At 44.5% G+C, this 22,578-nt stretch overlaps 1 protein-coding gene across 13 annotated transcripts in view; it reads right to left on the bottom strand.

The window, feature by feature from the left end:
* PPFIA2 (PPFI scaffold protein A2) overlaps positions 1–22,578 on the bottom strand; it is a 323,573-nt gene that overhangs the window by 45,123 nt on the left and 255,872 nt on the right. For all 13 annotated transcript variants that reach the window (XM_083182335.1, XM_083182325.1, XM_083182332.1 and 10 more), the window contains 5 exons: positions 20,137–20,272; positions 17,596–17,819; positions 12,508–12,745; positions 11,500–11,529; positions 39–169 (listed from right to left, as the gene is read on the bottom strand). In XM_083182335.1, coding sequence (XP_083038461.1) covers positions 39–169; positions 11,500–11,529; positions 12,508–12,745; positions 17,596–17,819; positions 20,137–20,272 — 759 coding nt within the window. The remainder of the gene's footprint in view (positions 1–38; positions 170–11,499; positions 11,530–12,507; positions 12,746–17,595; positions 17,820–20,136; positions 20,273–22,578) is intronic.

The raw sequence follows: 22,578 nt of genomic DNA on the forward strand, positions 1-22,578 counted from the left end.
AAGCTTATGGACTATAACAGGTTTTGGGAGGCGCTCACCCCCTGGCGTCATTGTGATATGAAGATGGCAGAGTGTGAGTCAGCCTGTGAGCACGCGGTGTTGAAGGAGGGGAGGTTTCACATTTTATTGTGGCTTTATCTTCACGGCCATCTTCTTCCACAACTGCAATCTAAAAAGGATATTTTAACGTCAATCAACTCATCCAATCTGTAAAACATTTATGTGTTTATAGACCGTACAATAAAAAAATAATAATTTCAACAAAAAAAGGAACAATTTGTTCCCGTGTTATTTTCTAGTCATTAAAATGGTCCTAATGTGCCAAACTGCTTATGCCTACAGAATGCAGAAATAGCAACAAACACGTTCAGACTCGTTATATAACATTACTACCTTTTACTATTCAAAAATAACATCAATACCATAAAAAAAAAATCCTTCAATAAAACTAACATATATTTTGTTGTGGAAAAATTTAATTAAATATTAAATGAAAAGTAAAAAAAGTTGCACTCATTGCTTTAAAAATATAACATAATTCAGAATCTTTACACAAGTTCACAGGAATTTGGTCTCCCTGGATTTCCTACCAGAAATCCCGCCCATGTATTTCTTAGCACCAACTCTTTGCCAATCTCGCCAAAAGTTTTCCTTCTTTCGCTTCCGTTATCTTTATCCTTTCGCTTTTCAAGTTTATCATACAGGATACTTTTACACATTTGTAACCACCTTTTAATTGCAGGTATGTGGCTACCACGTGTACTATACTGATTTTGTACTTGTTTCCTTTTAGGGCTCTCAAATGAATAGAGGTACTGCGCGTTTATATAAAAGGTAAGTTTACTTTTCAAAATGTGATGAATATAATATTACAATGTAAACATTTGAATTCAATAAACAACTTTTACATAGCATACGGTTTCAATTAATGACTTTAACATGACACATCAACAACCTCATAGAACAAGCAGAACATAACTTTACACTATAACCTTATATGACATACCTAAATTCAATGAACAACTACACTTTCTGTACATTTAGTAATGCATGCATTTACACAAAAAGTAATTACCATGCGCTGGCCAGCATTAAAAAACACTGCATATAAATACACTTGTTGGCGCGCGTTGGGGCCCTTGCTGAAGGTGTGAATGGGTTAATAAACAACCCGTCTAAATATGAGTTCATCCGCTGGTCTTCACTAGGTGTCCCTAGCACTGAAAAAAGTCTATGTCTCTGTCCCTTTGATGTGTGATACTAATCACACAAAGTACCTGTATAACTGAGTTTAAGTACTAAAGTCTGGCTTTCCCTTAGAAGATAGAAACTTTCTATCCTTTTCTTTCAATCGCTTGGCTATAAGCCCAGAAGCTACTATTGCAAAAGCTTTAAGTCAATGTTTTCTCTTCTATCTTGTGTAGCATAGGGTTTAGGTGTTTACACTAAAGTAGTTGCCTTTAGGCGTAGTTAATAAAATTGTCTAAGTTCCCTTGTGGTGTAAAGTGCGTTATAAAAGGGGGTTATTCAGGCTCACCCAATCTGGCCGCTGTCTTCTCTGTCTGATAAACTGTCTCTCTCTCTGTCTCTTTCCTCTTCTCTTCCTGCACTTTGCTGTAATCAGGCTCCTGACTCTGTCCCTGTGCTCTCTTCTTCACTGTGGCTGCCTTTCAGTATTTGCCTTACTATAAGCTTTGAGGTGATTGACTTGGCACTTTGTAGGGAGTGATACTGCTTCCTTTACTTGGGCTGTGTGTGATCTCACTTCTCCCCTCCCTGTCTGTGCCTCCTCCCGTCTCCCGCAGGCAGTGCCTGGGTGTAGAGGGGCACATCAAGGGGTTGGTCTCTCTTCACTAATCTGGCTCCCTCCTACTGCTAATTGACAGGTGGGCGGCGGCTTTGGCGGCTGGGCGATGCTTCCCTTCTACAGATAATGAGTCAGTGGGCGGCTCCTTCCCCCACTCATCAGCACGCCTCCTCCCGTCTCCCTCAGAGCGCTGCTGGCTGACAGGCAGGCTCTGGGTGTAGAGGGGCGTGCTTGGGGATGCCCCTTTCGCTCCACCCACTGGTGACCTGAGGGAGCGGCTTGTAGGGCAGCGCTTTCTTCTCTTCTCTATCTCCTGCTGCTTCCGTCAGCTGGGCTGCGCCTTTGATGGACAGGTGGGCGGTTCCTCCTCCCTGATGGCTTGCGCTGCGGTGATAAGAATGCGGCTGTCGGTTCTAACAGGGGCGGCTGGGCGGCGCTTCCCCTATGGCAGGTGAGTGGCAGCTTCTCTGGTCTCTTCTCTCCCCACCTCCTCCCGTCTCCCGCAGAGCGCTACTCTGTGTACAGGCAGGCTCTGGGTGTAGAGGAGGCGTGTTTGGGGATGTCGTCGAACACCAGCGGTGGGCGGCGGTTCTCCTCAGCACAGCTCCGTCCCTTTGCTGGTGAGAGGCGGTACACGTCACTCCCGATGGGCGGCTCTTTGGGCGACGCTGTTACTCTGGCTGGGCATCTGTTTTCTGCTCCCAATACCGCCTCCCGTCTCCCGCTGGTAACCGCTGCTTAAGCGGGCGGCACCAGGGTGTGGAGGGGTGTGCAGGCAGCACAATGGACGGCAGCTTCCCTAGCTGGTGAGTAGTTTGCACTTACAGTGCCTTCAGGATTCAATTGCTGCGCTCACTATCGGATGCTGTGATCCCTACGCTGTTCTCCCTTCCTCTAGTCCAGACAGCGTGCTTTCTAAGAGCTCTTTCTCCGGCCCATAACCTCTGCTGCTGCGGTAATGTTTATAGCTCTGTTTACAGTCTTAGAGCAGCAGCAGGGAGGTGAGCGCACGAATGAGGGAACAGCTGAGCTGAGCTTCACTATGCTGTCAGCTCTTTTATAATCCCCGCTGATGGGTCAGCTGATGCTGCGCGAGGACAGCTGTTCTCCCGCTCAGTGCACGAGAACAGCTGTTTTCCCGCACATTCAGTGTCCTCGGGGACACTCTCTAAACCCATTTGATTGGCTGCTGGCTGTGGGTTCACTTAGGGGGCAGCAGCATATGTGTAAATGCTGTATTACCAATGTCTATGTTCACAGCGTTGTAATCACTGCCACCAATGTCCTATTTCTCAATAAATCAGCGATGACCCACACATATATAGCAAAGTTTTCTATCAGCAATGTTATTGGAACATATAACAGTCTATGCCACGTTGTTTTGAACATTTCCTGACAACTTGTGCACTTTTGTTGCTCGGCAAATGTTACCATATATTTGTAAGAGTCCATCACACAATATAAGTTTTTTACAGCGAAGCAGCTTATAATGCATCTCTTATAATCTAACATATATACAGGCATATATATTACATTCTTCCCCTGATGATACAAGGCAATAAATGAACTTGGATCATCATAGAAATATTTACATTCATTAATATACAATTTCAGCATTTGCAAAATAAGGCCATACTGCTAAGTTGGCAGGGTAGGTCACTCTTGGGATATAGGTGGGTACCCCTAATTGATCATAAGTGACAATGTTTGGGGGCCTACATGCTCTCTTGGGCCTAGTTGTAGTTACTTCCCCAAATGCTTCCCCATCTTCCAAGGTATAGTCACTGGGATAATTCTCTGTTATATCCTCCTCCCCCACAACCCATTCTTCAGGGACAGGACAGTCAGAGTCTTCAATTGTAAAATCCCAATCTGCTACGGCAGGACTTTGCAAAGGGGGTTCATCAATAATTTTACTCTCCTCAAGGCTTTTGGCAATGTCTCTTTCACAGTCTTTGAAGTAGCAGCCTTGGCCAATTTCATCTCCATTCTCTTCTGGTTCTGTAGATTGATGTATCTGTGCAGTGTCACTTGTAGGCGTTTCTTTTCTTACAGGTTCTGTGTCTCTGTCTTTCAGGTCCTCCATTCGAGTATCCCGTCCAATGGGAAGAAGATTCTGCCTATGATGGGTCAATACAGCTCCTTCTCCATCCTCTCTCTGGATTTTGTACACAGGTAAGTTTTCAAACTTTTCTAACACCACAAATGGTTCTTCTCTCCAGCGGTAAGAGATTTTGAATTTTCTAGGGTGTCCCAGTCGTCGAAGTAGCACTCTGTCTCCTGGGTGCAAGACATGATCACGTACTTTGCGGTCATAGTTAGTCTTGTTCTTTCTCCCTAGTTTGTCTGCTGTCCTTTCAGCCAGTTCATAGGCTTCCTGGAGTTCTTTCCGAAGGGTTTGCACATACTTTAAGTGTGAGGTATTTGACGGATCAGAGTTCAAAGTTCCAAAGCTGATGTCAATGGGGAGCTTCGCTTCACGTCCAAACATTAGGTAGTATGGCGAATACCCAGTGGCATCACAACGTGTGCAGTTATATGCGTGCACCAGCCTGGATACATGTTGCTTCCATCTGCGCTTGTCCAATGGATTCAGGGTCCCCAACATATCTAACAGGGTTCTGTTGAATCTTTCAGGCTGAGGGTCACCCTGTGGATGGTATGGGGTGGTTCGTGACTTTTTAATCCCGCAGCTTTGACACAGTTCTTTGATAAGTCTACTTTCAAAGTCACGCCCCTGATCTGAGTGCAGTCTGTTAGGAAGTCCATAGTGGATGAAGAATTTCTCCCACAGCACGTTAGCAACTGTAACAGCTTTTTGGTTTGGAGTGACATATGCCTGGGCGTATCTGGTAAAGTGGTCGGTAATCACTAGAATGTTGCATTTGTTTCCCGACTCCACTTCCAGGGTTAAAAAGTCAATGCAGACTAGGTCCATGGGCCCTTGGCTCTTTATGTTTACCAGCGGGGCTGTTCTTCCCGGGAGAGTTTTTCTGGCGACACAGTTACCACAGTTCTTGCAATAGGCCTCCACATCTCTCCTCATGTCTGGCCAATAGAACCGATCAGTTATTAATTTCAGAGTCTTCTCTATCCCGATGTGGCCATGTTTGTCATGGAGAGCCCTCATTACTGTGACACGGTGCTTCTTTGGCAGCACAATCTGCCATTGGTTTCTCCCAGCTTCATGCTTTCGGTACATCACCCCTTTCTTGGTAAACAGGTTCTTTCTCTGTCTTTTCAACAGTTCAGCTTCTTTCCTGACCTCTGGGGGAGTGCTGGGGCTGTGCTTGTGAGAGAAAGCGCACCTCATGCCTGGATCAGCTTGCTGGTCTTGCCTTAGTTGACTCTGCCTCACCTTCGGTAGCCCTTCCATTTCAACTTGGCTAATCCAACAGTAGGATAGCGGTAAGACTTGCGGTGACAACCCTAAACAATCTGCATACCTCTTTTCGGGTGGATGGTTCACTCCGATGCTGTGGCACATCCCCTTGATGTTACTGGCGGGTACTTCGATCCACTCATCTTCCCCTTTTTCTTCAGGTTGGCCCGGCATGCGTGAAAGAGAGTCAGCATCTGTGTTGTTGACGCCTGGGCGGTATTTCAGCGAGAAGTTGTAGAGAGCTAGTGCAGCTAGCCATCTGTGTCCGGTAGCATCAAGCTTGGCTGTGCTTTGCACATAAGTAAGCGGGTTGTTGTCAGTGTGGACGGTAAATGATGCTCCATACAGGTAGTCATGGAATTTATCCACAATACACCATTTCAGGGCTAGAAATTCCAACTTGTGCGTCGGGTATTTTTTCTCGCTTTCGCTCAATCCACGGCTGGCGAATGACACCGGCTTTAGCTCCTTCCCATGCTCTTGGTACAGCACTCCTCCCAGTCCATCCAGCGATGCATCAATGTGTAGGACATAAGTCAATTCTGGGTCCACATAGCTGAGGACAGGTGCCTCTGTTAAGCATTGTTTCAGGGAGTTGAAGGCAGCCTCGCATGCATCCGTCCACCGATCTCCAAAGGGTTCACTTGTCTTATAGCAGTCTTTCTTTGACTTTACCCTCTTGTTAGTCGATGGGTATCCCTTGGTCAGATCGGTCAAGGGCTTTGCAATACTGGAATAGTTTGGGACAAACCTGCGGTAGTACCCGCAGAAACCCAGGAAAGATCGCAGCTCCTTAAGCTTGTTTGGACGGGGCCACTTTTTCACTGCCTCTACCTTTTCAGGATCGGTCGCCACACCATCTCTGCTGACAATATGCCCCAAGTACTTCACTCGTGATTGGCACAACCGGCACTTGTCAAGCGATAGCTTCAACCCTCCTTCGATCAACCTCTCCAGCACTTTCAGCAGGCGTTGGTTATGCTCTTGAAGGGTTGACCCGAACACGATGATATCGTCCAGGTACACGATGACTTCGCGGTACACCATATCACCCACGATCCTTTCCATTGTCCGTTGGAAGGTGGCTGGGGCTCCCTTGACTCCCTGGGGCATGTTCAGAAACTCGAAGAATCCCAATGGGCAGATAAAGGCTGTCTTTTCCCTATCTTCAGGTCTCATAGGAATTTGATAGAAGCCGTTCCTTAGGTCGAGTACTGAGAACCAAGTGCTCCCTTGTAAGCAGTCTAAGGCTTCGTCTATTTTTGGCACTGTATATTGGTCAGTTACTGTCCTCTGATTTAAAGTGCGGTAGTCGACGCACATCCTGATCTTCCCGCTTTTCTTGCGAGCTACCACAATAGGGGAGGCATAAGGGCTCCGGGACTCTATGATAACTTGGTTTTCTAATAGCCCTTTCAAGTGCTGCCTCACATCCTCGAAGTCAGCTGGCGCAATTCTTCTTGAACGTTCCCGGAAAGGGGTCTCATCTGTGAGTCTTATATTGTGCTCCACTCCCTTAGCCATGCCGAGATCCCACTCTCCTTCGGAGAAGGCCTGCTTATGCTTTTCAAGTTCTTCGATTAACATGGCTCTATCATTTGGTGTAATGTCGCTCCCCTCAAAACAGTCCTGAAACTTATCTTCCCTTGTCCCCACATAGAAAGAACTTGCATTTGCCTGCTCTCTTTCTCCCTCTTGCCACTTCTGTAACACCCGGTATATGTGGGTATTTGTCCCTATTATGACAGGTGTTTCCCCCCTTTCTTTCGACAGGTCTGGGCACACTAAAGCAATTAAAGGTGTTTCTAGAGTGTCAGTCTCTTGTGATGACGTCTTGTGCAAACTGAGGTTCACGTGTACATAGCCCAGATAGGGGTACTTTTCAGCACTAAGGCCCCATATTACAAGTCCGCTGAGTGGCTGAATAGGTACTTCTGACAAGTTCTTCTCATACCACTCCTCAAATATTATGGACACCTGGGACCCGCTATCCACTAAGATTCTACACGGCTTGTTGTTGATGGACGCATCCATGTGGCAAGTGGGCCCTACTAATCCCTCAGGTAATTCCCCATTCCACCAAGAGTTTCCCATGGCGCAGCAAGTTATCTCTAGGGGGCCTATGCGGGGTTCACAGACCTCCCTCTCCCGTTTCCCTGCTCTTGACTTTCTTGGTTCAGGTGGCTATTGTCTGTTCTCCTGCCAGGGTTTCTGTATGTGCCCCGGTTACACTCGAAAGCTCTATGCCCAAACCTTCCACAGTTAAAACATCCCCTGCCACTCCCCCTTCCTAATCCTCTTATCGGGGTGTTGACGTTTGGAGTGGGGGCCTTTGCATTCTGCTTTACAATAAAATCCTCTAATTTTTTGTTTTGTTCCTCTAACATTTTAAGGATTTTGGCCTCAAACTCGCTACTTTCAGTGGCGGATTGTACCACCTTTACCTTTTTCACAGTTTTTTCCCTCATTTCAATTAGTACTTCGTCCTGCTTCACTTCCTTAAGTAAGTCATTAAAAGTAGGGGGAGGCTCTCGTATCCCTGAACATCTTAACTTCTGCGCAACAGGGTCACTAGTTAATGCTCCTCTGAGAAGCTGCTTCATCCTGTGTTTGTCTACCTCCGTTTTCTCTATTCCTCCCTTATCCACTATTTTATACAATAACTTGTCTAGGCGGATCAGGAAGGTGCTTAGCTTCTCCCCAGGGTCTTGGAATGTATGGTGTAATCGGGACGTAAGGTCCCCTACATCCTCCAGGGTCCCAAAAGCATAATCCAGGGCCTCAAAATACGTTTCCAGGGTGGCATTGGGGCTACTGCGCCTGGCTGCCTGGATAATTCCCATGGCGGGGCCCCTCAAACTTTCTACCACCCTTTGCCTTTTAATCTTATCTGGGCACTGCCACTCTTCAGCTTGCTGTATGGCTGCCTCCTTCCATGCCTCATAGGCTTCCTCTCCCGTGGGTATTGGGATAATCCCAGAAAATATACGCAGCCTACGGTAACTTCCCTCATAGTGCCACCTTTCAAGTTGAGTCACCACCCTGTCTACTATAACCTCAAATTGTCCGCCACTTACATTGGTGGTTTGGCTTTGGGTATCATTATCCTCTACATCCTTTTCCTCTTTCCCTTTGGCATTTGCATTAGTGGTGGGGTTTACATTGCTGGCAGGCCCTTCTGGTTTTACTGGCCCTATTATATGCCATTTCCTCCCTGTTTCTTCACTAGCTAAAACCATTGCCGGGAGTAAGCTGGGGTCTAACTCTCTCAAATTCTCTACGAGAAATGCTGTTACCTTCCCCAAGGCTCCCTTCCATTTGTCCACTATTTTTGGTTTAAGCACACCATACAGTTTATCTGCTTGTTCTAGTACCTCTTCATCTGAGAACTCCGAAAAGTTTCCTGCTATTCCTAGGCATTTCCTAGGGTCCCTATCATTTTGTATACACCACTCGTGTATATCCATTCCTGTTAAAGTCTCCATCTTATATATGTTTGGTAAACAGGAAATCCTACCAAATCTCAGCTCCAGTGCCTCCAAATGTAACCACCTTTTAATTGCAGGTATGTGGCTACCACGTGTACTATACTGATTTTGTACTTGTTTCCTTTTAGGGCTCTCAAATGAATAGAGGTACTGCGCGTTTATATAAAAGGTAAGTTTACTTTTCAAAATGTGATGAATATAATATTACAATGTAAACATTTGAATTCAATAAACAACTTTTACATAGCATACGGTTTCAATTAATGACTTTAACATGACACATCAACAACCTCATAGAACAAGCAGAACATAACTTTACACTATAACCTTATATGACATACCTAAATTCAATGAACAACTACACTTTCTGTACATTTAGTAATGCATGCATTTACACAAAAAGTAATTACCATGCGCTGGCCAGCATTAAAAAACACTGCATATAAATACACTTGTTGGCGCGCGTAGGGGCCCTTGCTGAAGGTGTGAATGGGTTAATAAACAACCCGTCTAAATATGAGTTCATCCGCTGGTCTTCACTAGGTGTCCCTAGCACTGAAAAAAGTCTATGTCTCTGTCCCTTTGATGTGTGATACTAATCACACAAAGTACCTGTATAACTGAGTTTAAGTACTAAAGTCTGGCTTTCCCTTAGAAGATAGAAACTTTCTATCCTTTTCTTTCAATCGCTTGGCTATAAGCCCAGAAGCTACTATTGCAAAAGCTTTAAGTCAATGTTTTCTCTTCTATCTTGTGTAGCATAGGGTTTAGGTGTTTACACTAAAGTAGTTGCCTTTAGGCGTAGTTAATAAAATTGTCTAAGTTCCCTTGTGGTGTAAAGTGCGTTATAAAAGGGGGTTATTCAGGCTCACCCAATCTGGCCGCTGTCTTCTCTGTCTGATAAACTGTCTCTCTCTCTGTCTCTTTCCTCTTCTCTTCCTGCACTTTGCTGTAATCAGGCTCCTGACTCTGTCCCTGTGCTCTCTTCTTCACTGTGGCTGCCTTTCAGTATTTGCCTTACTATAAGCTTTGAGGTGATTGACTTGGCACTTTGTAGGGAGTGATACTGCTTCCTTTACTTGGGCTGTGTGTGATCTCACTTCTCCCCTCCCTGTCTGTGCCTCCTCCCGTCTCCCGCAGGCAGTGCCTGGGTGTAGAGGGGCACATCAAGGGGTTGGTCTCTCTTCACTAATCTGGCTCCCTCCTACTGCTAATTGACAGGTGGGCGGCGGCTTTGGCGGCTGGGCGATGCTTCCCTTCTACAGATAATGAGTCAGTGGGCGGCTCCTTCCCCCACTCATCAGCACGCCTCCTCCCGTCTCCCTCAGAGCGCTGCTGGCTGACAGGCAGGCTCTGGGTGTAGAGGGGCGTGCTTGGGGATGCCCCTTTCGCTCCACCCACTGGTGACCTGAGGGAGCGGCTTGTAGGGCAGCGCTTTCTTCTCTTCTCTATCTCCTGCTGCTTCCGTCAGCTGGGCTGCGCCTTTGATGGACAGGTGGGCGGTTCCTCCTCCCTGATGGCTTGCGCTGCGGTGATAAGAATGCGGCTGTCGGTTCTAACAGGGGCGGCTGGGCGGCGCTTCCCCTATGGCAGGTGAGTGGCAGCTTCTCTGGTCTCTTCTCTCCCCACCTCCTCCCGTCTCCCGCAGAGCGCTACTCTGTGTACAGGCAGGCTCTGGGTGTAGAGGAGGCGTGTTTGGGGATGTCGTCGAACACCAGCGGTGGGCGGCGGTTCTCCTCAGCACAGCTCCGTCCCTTTGCTGGTGAGAGGCGGTACACGTCACTCCCGATGGGCGGCTCTTTGGGCGACGCTGTTACTCTGGCTGGGCATCTGTTTTCTGCTCCCAATACCGCCTCCCGTCTCCCGCTGGTAACCGCTGCTTAAGCGGGCGGCACCAGGGTGTGGAGGGGTGTGCAGGCAGCACAATGGACGGCAGCTTCCCTAGCTGGTGAGTAGTTTGCACTTACAGTGCCTTCAGGATTCAATTGCTGCGCTCACTATCGGATGCTGTGATCCCTACGCTGTTCTCCCTTCCTCTAGTCCAGACAGCGTGCTTTCTAAGAGCTCTTTCTCCGGCCCATAACCTCTGCTGCTGCGGTAATGTTTATAGCTCTGTTTACAGTCTTAGAGCAGCAGCAGGGAGGTGAGCGCACGAATGAGGGAACAGCTGAGCTGAGCTTCACTATGCTGTCAGCTCTTTTATAATCCCCGCTGATGGGTCAGCTGATGCTGCGCGAGGACAGCTGTTCTCCCGCTCAGTGCACGAGAACAGCTGTTTTCCCGCACATTCAGTGTCCTCGGGGACACTCTCTAAACCCATTTGATTGGCTGCTGGCTGTGGGTTCACTTAGGGGGCAGCAGCATATGTGTAAATGCTGTATTACCAATGTCTATGTTCACAGCGTTGTAATCACTGCCACCAATGTCCTATTTCTCAATAAATCAGCGATGACCCACACATATATAGCAAAGTTTTCTATCAGCAATGTTATTGGAACATATAACAGTCTATGCCACGTTGTTTTGAACATTTCCTGACAACTTGTGCACTTTTGTTGCTCGGCAAATGTTACCATATATTTGTAAGAGTCCATCACACAATATAAGTTTTTTACAGCGAAGCAGCTTATAATGCATCTCTTATAATCTAACATATATACAGGCATATATATTACACATTCTTTAACTTTATTTGATCTTTGAAAACACTGTAGCTATTTTGTTGTTATCAAGAATATTTTTGCTACCCTTTAAAATTTAAATAAAAATCACTTTTCAATAAAAGAAGAAAAAATAAAGAAGAAAACAAGCATTAACATTACCTTTCTTCTATGTTTCCGCAAATCACTAGGCTAAATGGGGGAGAAAAATTAAATATAAAAAACCCATTAGTGTTGAGAATTAAATAATCAGATAATATGCAATATATTGAGCTGTGTTATTTAAGTAATATAGAATTAATAAAACCTTTCATTATAGTTTTGCTTCTGCAATCCACCATGGCATATTAAGCCCATAATACTTACCACAATAGTTGCTTGTTTTGCATTCTTTCTGTCTTTCCACCAACTCACTCATGTTAGGAGCAAGGGACAGTCCGCAAACTACGTGCTACTATACAAATGTAGTCAACAGTGTTGAAAACACTTGTAAAGTCACAAGTACTGTAGTTTTTTCCTTTCTCCAAGCAGCTGTAACCTCTTGCAAATAGGGAGAAATCATAATACTAGAGAAAAGAGCTCAGCCAAAGTTAAATTATAAGGAGGGGGTAATCATATCCCCCACAAAGGGTGCGAGTTGCCATTGCAGTATCGTGTAAATACCGCAAACGGCACCCAAACGTGCACACTTTGCTGCCCCTTATAGTGCTGGATTTGCACATATTTGCTTGTAGCCATATGAGGCATACAAACACATGTACTCACACCCTGCAAATTAATTGTAGTTAATTGGATTTCCACTTAGGAGTGTAAAATATGAAGGAATTGATATTTGGGAGGCCAAGTCAAAATAATACATGCAAACAATTAAAAAGAGTTATTGTAAGAAATTAGATATACAGATATGTCCTCCTTCATCGGTTTCCAACTTTACCGCGAATAGAGTTTAAGATAAGCCAGGACAGATCTGTATGTTTTAAAGTAGGATTTGTCTGCTTTGACATTAACATTGGCTTGGTAGTAATCATCAATAGCTCAACTTGGCGAACAAATAAAAGTACGTTCACTTTACAGTTTTGTAAAACTCTGGAGAATTAGAAAAAAAACAGCTGTCATTACCCCGGCCTTTGTAACTGTAATCCAAATAATATTGCTATATATCAAACTTACTAGTGTCATTACTCCCATTCGATCCATCTCCCTTGCAGGACTGCGTGGTGTAAGCTTGGGGGTGGAATGTCCACTTGGAGGTGACGAGCTCGCCAAGGATGAAGCCGTCACTGAACCAGTTATAGAGGTACCTTGGTGAATTCTGGCCAAGTTAAGTCCCTCCAAGCTAACGCTGGCCACTCTGTTCTCAATCTCTTCTGCTCTAAGTTCTGTAGACTCCTTTTCCTCCTGAATGAGTCTGGTTTAAAACACAGTGGAACAGAATATTTCACAACAATGACAGTGCCATAGACAGTCAAACTAAGAACTAAGGACCGACTAATCAGCCTTAGTATATCCGTGCCGCAGAACTAATTCATTTATTCCCATTCCGCTTTCAAGCTGCTTATGTATAAAAGATCTGTACATAATTTAAGGTCTTGATGTAAATTGCATCAGATGCTTTTTTTTGTGCACATTACTCCAATCTGAGTACAGTATCATGATACGCCTTGTGTAACTGTGCTGAAAGATACATGCCAAGATTTCATGCCCACTTAGCTTATTATCATCCCTGAGGAGCATGTGTCACAACTGACTGCAGCTTTCAGATGCCGGGCTAACCACATTCTGTTTACACATTTACACTGACTGTAGCATTCGATGGCCCCCATCTCACAGATGAATTCTTTCATCTACACACAAAGGCATTTTTAAACATCTGTGTTCGTCTAACAGATTTTCCATAAAGTGGTTTTAAACTAATTTTAATTATATTACATCTTGAAGAAAACATTAATTAAAAAAATAACTTTGAAGTAAACACAATTCTTAGAATATCTAATACCCCTATTCCACGTCTATAAAAAAAAAAAAGGGGGTATTTGGCAGGTATACCCGGGAATCATTTAAGTGGAAACGGCTATAAGGTAAAAATCCCGGGACTATTGGCCTGGGATTTTTACTGGGTAACAAGCAGGGTTTTTAACGGGTACAATCCGCTAACATTGCAGCGGAAATGGGATTTTTTTTTACAAACTCTGTACAATATACAAGCACAGGTTTTGCCTACATATCCCCTTAACCCTGTAAAACCTGGGAAAAACCCAGGACTACGGTGCAGTGGAAAGGGGGTCTAAGCCAGGTACAACCTGGTGAAAGACCCGGGATTTTGGTGGAAAAGGGGTATAAGATTAGTAATATTTCATTTTTAGAACTTTTCATTTAATTCATTCTTAAAAAGCAAAAAACTCAAACTAGAGTTCTTGTCCAATCTGGCTGGTTCAAACAAAAATCTGTTTGGTTTAGAAATGCTGAAAAACTGTAACAAACTCTGGTAATATCTGAATGACCATTTTTGTCAACCAGCCAGATTAGACAATTTATCATAGAAATGTCTAAAGCTGTACCTAAATATTTAAAGGACAAGCTAAGCCAAATGTATAACATAAAAATGAACGCAGGAAGAGACTTACTCACAAGGTCATAAACCACACGACACTAACATATCTCTTTGCTTATCTCAAAATATTTCTTTACAATATCTACATTTCTCATTCACAGTCATTATTTAGCTCCATTCAAAACTGCAGTACTTTCTTAGGCCCTTATTCTAATCTATGCGGTACGGCCCGCGTGCGGCCGTACCGCCGATGTTTTGAAACTGCACATGCGCAGAGGTCATTCTGCGCATGTGCAGGCCCCTTCGCCGCAGACGGATTTCGTCCGCCGCAAAGGGGGCGTATAGGGGCGTGAGGGGCTTCAGCCCCTCATTTCCCTATGTGTACGCCCCGCGTTTCATGGGCGTTCCCATGCAAACGCGGGGCGTATGCATGGTAATGAGGGCATGACGCCCTCATTACCATGACATGGGGGCGGAAAGCTGACGTCGCCGGATGTCAGCTTTCAGCCCCCTTTCAAGCTCCCACACGGACGATTGTCCGTGTGGTCTGAGCTTGCGGGAGCTGCCGCGGCGTGCGGTCCTGCCTTCGATGGTCGACGACCATCGAATGCAGGGGGCAGCTCCCACCATGGTGGAGGCGTACGCCTCCACCATTTTTGTACGGATCGCCAGCCGTCCGTGTACGGACGGCCGTGGCGATCCGTCGGGTGGGCGGGGACTGGTTTGTGCGGTCAGAGCCCCGTGTGCGGCTCTGACCGCACCAACCAGAATAAAGGCCTTAGTGCTGCAGCCACTCTGTGGAATGCCCTCCCAATAAGACCCTCCTCTAGTCTCCAAACCTTCAATCTTTCTCTGAAAATACCTCTTCATCATAAATAGATTCTATCCAATTACATCCCCTCATAGCCTCAAATGATTTCTCATTTTTCCGCCCTCCTGACCTCTGCCCACTTTTGCTGGGTGACCATATCATACAGCCCACCAAGAACCTTTGCTATCTAGTAGACCTTCATGCAAAAAATAACACCTATCCTTGTGTATCAATGTATATTGCCCTATAGATTGTTAGCAGGGCCTTGCTACCTATATGACTGTCTGTAACTACCCAGTTTACTTTTATCACTGTTGTGTCCTTGCCTGCGAGTCCTTGTCTCTGCCCTCAAGGCAAAGAGGGTACCTGATTGTTCATTATATTTCCCCCCGATATATTTGTACAAGTTAAGCAGGTTTCCTCTTAAATGTCTCTGTAAACCTTCCTAGTTTGGCCAATCTTTCATAATAGTCCATTCCTTTAATCAGTTTGGTCACCCTTCTCTGAACTCTTTCCAGCTCTGTAATGTAATTTCTGTAGTGTGGGGTCCAGAATTGTACACAGAACCCTAGATAGGGTCTAAGGAGTGCCTTATAGAGTCGTATAATTACATTATTGTCTCTAGTTTTCATACCCCATTTTATACAATATGTAGATTTTGCCATAAGAGGAAGAAAAAGAAAGAAAACTCTGGGTGGGGGAACCTTTGTATATATCACTGTTGTATATGGAGTGTTTTAAATACACTTAAAATAGTAAATCTTTAATAAATATTATACCACACACCCCCCTGTGACCAAGCGCATCGCGAAACGTACGTCCGGAGGGATTGCCGATCACGTGGTGCACTCATGTGACCGGCCAGGCAGTAACTCACTCGGGGACACCGCTAATGAGAGACGGCTACAGCACCTGACACCAGTCCTCCACCTTAGGCGGGTCAGGTCAACAGGTAACCACTGGTATAGTCCAGTGGATTCCCTTTTCATCATCCAGATTAGGATAACATTGCATACTATATCTCTTTCAGCGCAATTTTTCCCTTTGCATATTGATCTGTAGCACCATACTGCCCCCTTGTGAGCTCTAATAATATTACAGCACAAGAGCAATTTCTGTCTTGTGCAAACCCCTGCCTGATAGGTGACAACCGGTTTTTAGGAAAATGGTCCGATGATTTAAATCCTTATATACCTATACCAGTACCATGGTGACAACATAGGACAAATGAGGATCAATAATCACTGGAAATCGGCTGTCTCCTTTCCCCCAAGAGTCAAGACTTGCCCCCCAATAAACTATATATTTTTGCGGCGCTCAAACACATAGGTGACACCTAACAAGGAACACATTTTTTAGAGCATATTTATTAAAGATTTACTATTTTAAGTGTATTTAAAACACTCCATATACAACAGTGATATAAGGGTGCCCCCAACCAGAGTTTTCTTTCTTTTTCTTCCTCTCTTGGCAAAATTTACATATTGCTATTCTAACTCAGGGGTGCACCACTGACTGTCCCACAAACAGGCACCAATAGGCCTAAGGGCCACAAAGGCACTCAGGGACCCACAGATCCCATTAACCAGGAAATAGTCAGTTCTTCACTGTTGTTCGCTATCATCTGAATTTCATACATACCTGTGCGGTTATACTCCTTTCCCAATCCCCCTTTCCTAACTATATATGACCCATTTTATACAAGCAAGTATCCTGTTGGCCTTAGTTGCCGCATTATGACACTGCAACCCAGTTTTGTTGTCGATTTGGACTCCTAGGTCCTTTTCTAATTTTGATTTCCCAAATCTCTCCTGTTTAGTTTAAAAGTCGCTCCCTGGTGGTTCCCAAACTTTCCTGAATCACGAAACCCTAAAGGATACAAGTGTGCTCTTGATACTGTACATTTGGAAAAAAGTATTGTGCCTACCTGTCATTCTTGTGGTCAGCTATGTGGTTGAGTACCATTTTGTTCTGTTTGTCCACAGTTTTATGTCAGGTAAATCCAAACCAAAGTCCCCTGCAATACCCTGAGGCACCCCAGGGTGCCTAAGCACAAAGTTTAGGAACCACTGGTCAAGGATGCCTTTGTAGATAAACATCATGGGCAGATAATCAGCTCTCCTAACCTCACATAACTTCTTGTGGCATGTGTACCTAGCTTCTCTAAGAATAGGACAGAAGCAGGATGTCTTTGTACAGCAGCCACAGGCAAAGTAGCTGAAACGCAACAAACAGAAATAGCTCAGAAACACCGTCACAGTAGCTTAGTGCTCTCAATGTAAAAAATCCAATTTCTAATGTCACCAGCATGTTTGTTTCAGGTGCTGCTGGTGCAAGCAGATGTGACATTACAGATATTGCAAAAATAATGTGCTAGTCTGCCTTTGATGCCAGTTGAGCTCTGTGGAATAAAGTCCTGGTCTGTGCTCCAGGGTGACCTGTGTTGTCTGAAGCGCTGGCAGTTAGTGGCAAGACGTAGAACCCAGCCATGTCTCTCTCAAGCTCTGCCTGTTCTATTAGGTGGTACAGTATTCAATTTGAGAAGAGTAGCTATGAACTTGCCTCTGAGTGAGCACATGTATGTGAGCATCCTGCCAATGCAGACTGCGGACTAACGCACGTGTTACATTGCATGGATTTAACTCTTACATTAATATCAGAAACACAGATATTTCTTCCATATACTACTGGCAACTTGTTACGGATGTGCAATTACCATAACTAGGTCCTTCCAGTATAGTATTAGATTAGCCCGGGGGTATCTCCACTAGATAAACTGCATATCACTATGAATATGAACACATTATATAATAGCCTAAACGTAGAATACCAAAGGCACCATATACTATTTTCTATTTATATAATAAAAAATAAGCAAAGCGTCAATGAATAGTACCTGATTTCTTTGTTAATGGCATCTAACTGCTCTTGGAGCATCATGGCTAATGTCTGAGCATCGGAATGCCCGCCAGGTGACAGAAGGTCCATGGAACTGAAGATGGTTTCACGATCATCATCATCATCAATGTCAGACATCTCGGTATCGCTTTCAAAAGGATGGCTGCTGAGGACTCCGATCTGCTGTGTTCGATTCCATTCATGGTCGCCTAGGGACTTAACCTTTACCAATTGAAAAAAATAGGAATTAGAAGTATAACATGTGGGCAATGCTGTCTCAGATGCCATATTTATTTCCTTTCTGTAGCCCTTCTATGAATGTGAGATCTGTTCCAGGTGTTGGAACTTGGCCAGACCTTTAGTTGTTAGCAAAATTAAGTGGACAACATGCTTTGTGGAGATGTACTATACCTTACAGATAGATAAGGTAACAGTCATTCAGCCCCTAACTGTCGTCTTACATACTATGTTTGAACATGAGGCAGTTAGGGGCTTGTTGATAATTTATCTATCTCCATTTTATCGCTCTTCAAGCGTTAATACAGATGTATCCATGTACATCTTCCCTTTTTTGCTTCATTTGGCACAACACGCATAGCATGGCTTACTTAGCTGCACCTCCATGAGTAGTGACTGGATGGATACTATTTTTTTATCGATGCAAACTATTTTGTATAAAGTAGTATATTAAAGTAGCAAAGTTTTAGGCGTGGCTAAGTCGCAGAGTCAATGGTGGACCAAATCCAGCCATACAGATGGAGCGCCTCTCGCTATTGCAGGGGATGGCGGAAGATTCGCCAGCCGCCATCCCCCGCCAGCTGCCGTAAGGGGATGTGCGCGCGTCGCCTTACAACAAGGCTCCCCCGGGTCCCCGCCGCCTTGCCGCCCCCCCCAACCCTGTTTGTCTCTCTGGAGCGGAGACGGACAGGGTTCCCGTCCCCCCCGCCGACGGGAAACAGACACGCGTGCGTGTGAGACGCATGCGCATCTAAGTCCGATGGAGCGCCTTTCCGCCGGCGATCGCCAGCGGACAGATTCTGGCGCTGGCGGAGCAATAGCGAGAGGCGCTCCATCTGTATGACTAGATTTTAGGAAAAGAGTATTTGGACCCATCTGTATAGCTGCACCATATTTACTTATTACTTGTGACACAAGGAATTTGATACAGGTGTATTTTAAGATATATATGCAGATTTGGCCACAATTTAAAAATGGTGAATAGTAAATTATAGTTTTTTTATGTAAATATATTTAACGTGTGGTAAAAAAAGTATTTGGACAGCCACCAATTGTGCAAGTTGACCTATTTAAAAAGATGAGAGAGGTCTGTAATTACCAGAATGTGAAAAAAAACCTAGGAAATCACATTGTATTATTTTTAAACAATTTATCGTTGTTGTGCTATAAAAGAAGTTGCAGCCTAAAAGAATGCTTTGAGGACATACAGTAGGATCTCCAGCCAATCAGAACAGAGGCTGGTTGAGTTTAGAAAAAAGAGTCTATAAATGCTCTGGGTGTGTGAATTGTTCCTTCATAATTACTGGGAAAATGTTCAATATATCGAGCAGTGGAAAACATTTCACACTATGCCCTCGATTGAACTGTAAGTCCAAATTTGTAACCTACTGTATGTCATATTATGCCTCTGCAATAAGATCTATGTAGGGAAGACCATTTAGATGGTGAAGGAGCAGATCAGCAGGCATTGCTCGTCAGTAAAAAAGGCATTGTCAGGAGTGGATGCGAATATACCTCCAGTGGCACAGCATTTTATTAATATGCAACATGGATTAAGAGACTTCCGATTTATGCCAATTGACCATGTACCACCACATAGAAGAGGTGGGGACAGGCAAAATGTTTTGTTGAGAAAGGAGTGTCAATGGATCTATAAATTTAAACCTGATGGTATAAATGATGAGTTTACGTTATCTACCTTCAGTGATCTTGTGTATAGTGGCCAGTGCATCTAGTGGAACAATTGAATGGCAAATGTTCAATGAACAAATGAGAGGTATTTAGTGTCAGAATTCCCTTCAACAGTCTAAACTGCTGTTGCTGCTTTTATGGTTATTATTTATTGTTTTTGCTTGCTTGTTTCATTATTTTATATTTCCTTTTTTTTTTTTTTGCTTTGGTGTGGTGTTTAATAAAATGTATAGCCTTGTATAGGTTGCTGCAGCTTCTCTGTGTGCTGACAGAGTGGGTGGGGGCGTGGTACTGGGTGGTGGTGCACTCGCGTGGCATCACTGCCTGAATGGCGGTTCATGTGGTGACGCATCCTGGAACTGCCTGCCTATTGTATGTGGAAGGAATCTGGGCTTTAATCCTGAGAAATGTTATATTAATCAGTATCATTATTTTGGTTATGGTATGCATCGATGTCCACTCCGCTCAGAACTTAGGTGGCTATATATATTGTACTTATGGAGTTATCATTCAGACAGACAATCTCTACTACTTTCATGACATGTTTTGAATCACCCCAATAAAACAAATTGGAAAATGATACGAATAAATGAAACTGCTAAATCCTGACCTTTGGTTCTTCTCGTCTTATTGCCATCCGCCCTCTTCGTGGCCTCCTAATGACTTTAGTTGAGCGATAGTCCGGCTGACTATCTACTAGCGAGCTCACAGAGTATCTCAACTCTGCAGATGAGTCCAAGTGGGGCCTAATAGAAATGCACAATATTTTCATCAAAGGATTTTGTTAATCCGGTAGCTCCAGGCAGACAGATTATAGTATACTATTGAAAAACCCATAAAAAGGACAGCTACTGCAAAGTACTGTACTTTCACTTTGACAGTTTTTAATTTCACTTTGAGCTGTGACTGTTTTTAGCCCACAAACTCTCACCCTATCTCCTCCTACCTCCAAGCTCTATCTTCACAGCTCTCCATACAAGTTATGCAGGGTACACAACACGACGACCCGCTCACGATGCACATCGTCCAACCCGCTCACAGTGACGCGGGGGGGGCACGACCCGCTCACGATGTGCACCGTGAGCGGGTCCGATCCAATGGCGACCCGCACCCGGCAGTATGGTCGTTATTCAGATCCTACCTGCAGCAGGTAGGATCTGAATAACGACCGACCAACCCGCGGGACCGCGCATCGGATCGGTATCGGTCCACACCAGGACAGAAAAGGGCCCAATCACCACACAATCTACATCCAATTGGTCGGAATTGGATCTAGATTGAGGGGATCGGGCCCTAGTCGTCCTGCTGTGTACCCAGCATAAGATACAAACAGTAATAGTGTTTCCTTATTTCTAGCATATGGTATAATTTTTATATTGTGTAACAATGACAATAAACTGTTATCTTATTTTATAGCGACCTCATATCGCATATGGTATAGGATATGAGGTCACTATACTATATGCTATAAATAAGGAAACAGGCTTATAGCCCATCATTCTGACTTCCACCTTGTAGGTGACATAGCTCCACTTTAAAGGTATAGCAACCTAATTGACCATGATTATTTTGACTAGGATTTAACTGCTTTTAAGTACTGGTCTCCTCAAACTGGTACAAACTTCTTCTTCTTCTTAATTATTATTATTCTTAAATGCTTCTCATCACAAAAATTGGCACAGCGCCGTGCTGCTTCCGGGTTCTACGCTCGGCAAACTATCTAAAATAAAGTAAGTTAACTCCATGCGGACGTGGATAGATCATATCCCCACTATCCATGTTGGCATGGAGTTTATTTTACAAAGCGTTGCAAGCGCAACGAGCCACTGTGCCCGCAGCCAGGGCGAGCGAAGTGAGCCCAGTAAGTGTGCCGGCGACACTAGGTGTAGCCGGCACACTAATTATGAATATATATTTTCCTTAGGTATATATTTTGTAAATGGGACTACAAATAAAACTTTACCTTACATTTTCAAAAACCCTGATTTAAAGGGGTAGGTCCCTCCATTTACTTCTTCCCTTTATTACTGAACCACTGGTTGTCTTTTTTATTTAGAATAAAAATTGTATTATAGGTACTCAGAGGAGACTTTTATGTACTTATGGGATATCTTATTAATGAGAAGAAATAAATCACCCGCAAAGGAAGGTTTGTACCTTTCCTCCGAAAATATTATATTTGTTCACTTCACCACCACCACCTCCTCTTCTTTTTCACTATCTTTAGAAGTATATACATTTTAGGAAGTATACGGAATGTTTACAAAAATCCTTTTTGATGAAACACGTTGGGTGGATTGTTCTGTTGATTGAGGAGCAGACCATACATTTTATACCAATACTGGAAGAAACCAATAAAAGTGCATTGATTGGATGAACAACGTCTCTTTATAGTATTTCTTATTATGTATAAATATAAATATATATCCGGGCTGCGGAACTCCACCATATTAATCATGCCGGTTTACTGAAATGAAGCAGTTCCCTCAGGTGCAGCTCAAGTCCATGCTGGAGCCCAAATGTAGAAACAGAAGATGGTGGCACTTGCTTAAAGAAGAAACACCTGGCGGGTTTACTTAAACCAACGTTCAACGATTTTACTTGCGTTTTCTTCATAGTGCAGGAACAAATAGTCATTGGTCTCTGAACATTGTGATTGCCTCTGTGTTTGTGCATATGTGAGAGAGAAAGATGTAGTTTCACTCGCTGCGAACAGATGACAGTGTTTCGGAGACACACAATCAGACACTGGACATATATAGATGATATATATATTTATAGTGTCAGTCAGCGGCGTACCTACGGCAGAGCACTTGCTCCGGGCGCCGTAATATCAGCTGGCGCCGGAGCTGTGCACTCTGCTGCCGGCTCCTAGTTCGCCCGCTGCCGTTCCCCGCTGTGCCGGCTGGAGACGGAGTGCCTGGATCGCATGAACACTGACCAGGGACTCCGTTTGCTTGGGCAGGGCAGGATCATAGACCGCACGAGAGCCGCCCAGGGCCATGACAGCAGGGAGACCTGACAGCACAGCTCCCTAACCTGAGGTAGTGGC

The sequence above is a fragment of the Crinia signifera genome, chromosome 4 (genome assembly GCF_055691185.1).
Source record: "Crinia signifera chromosome 4, ASM5569118v1, whole genome shotgun sequence".
Taxonomy (NCBI): domain Eukaryota; kingdom Metazoa; phylum Chordata; class Amphibia; order Anura; family Myobatrachidae; genus Crinia; species Crinia signifera.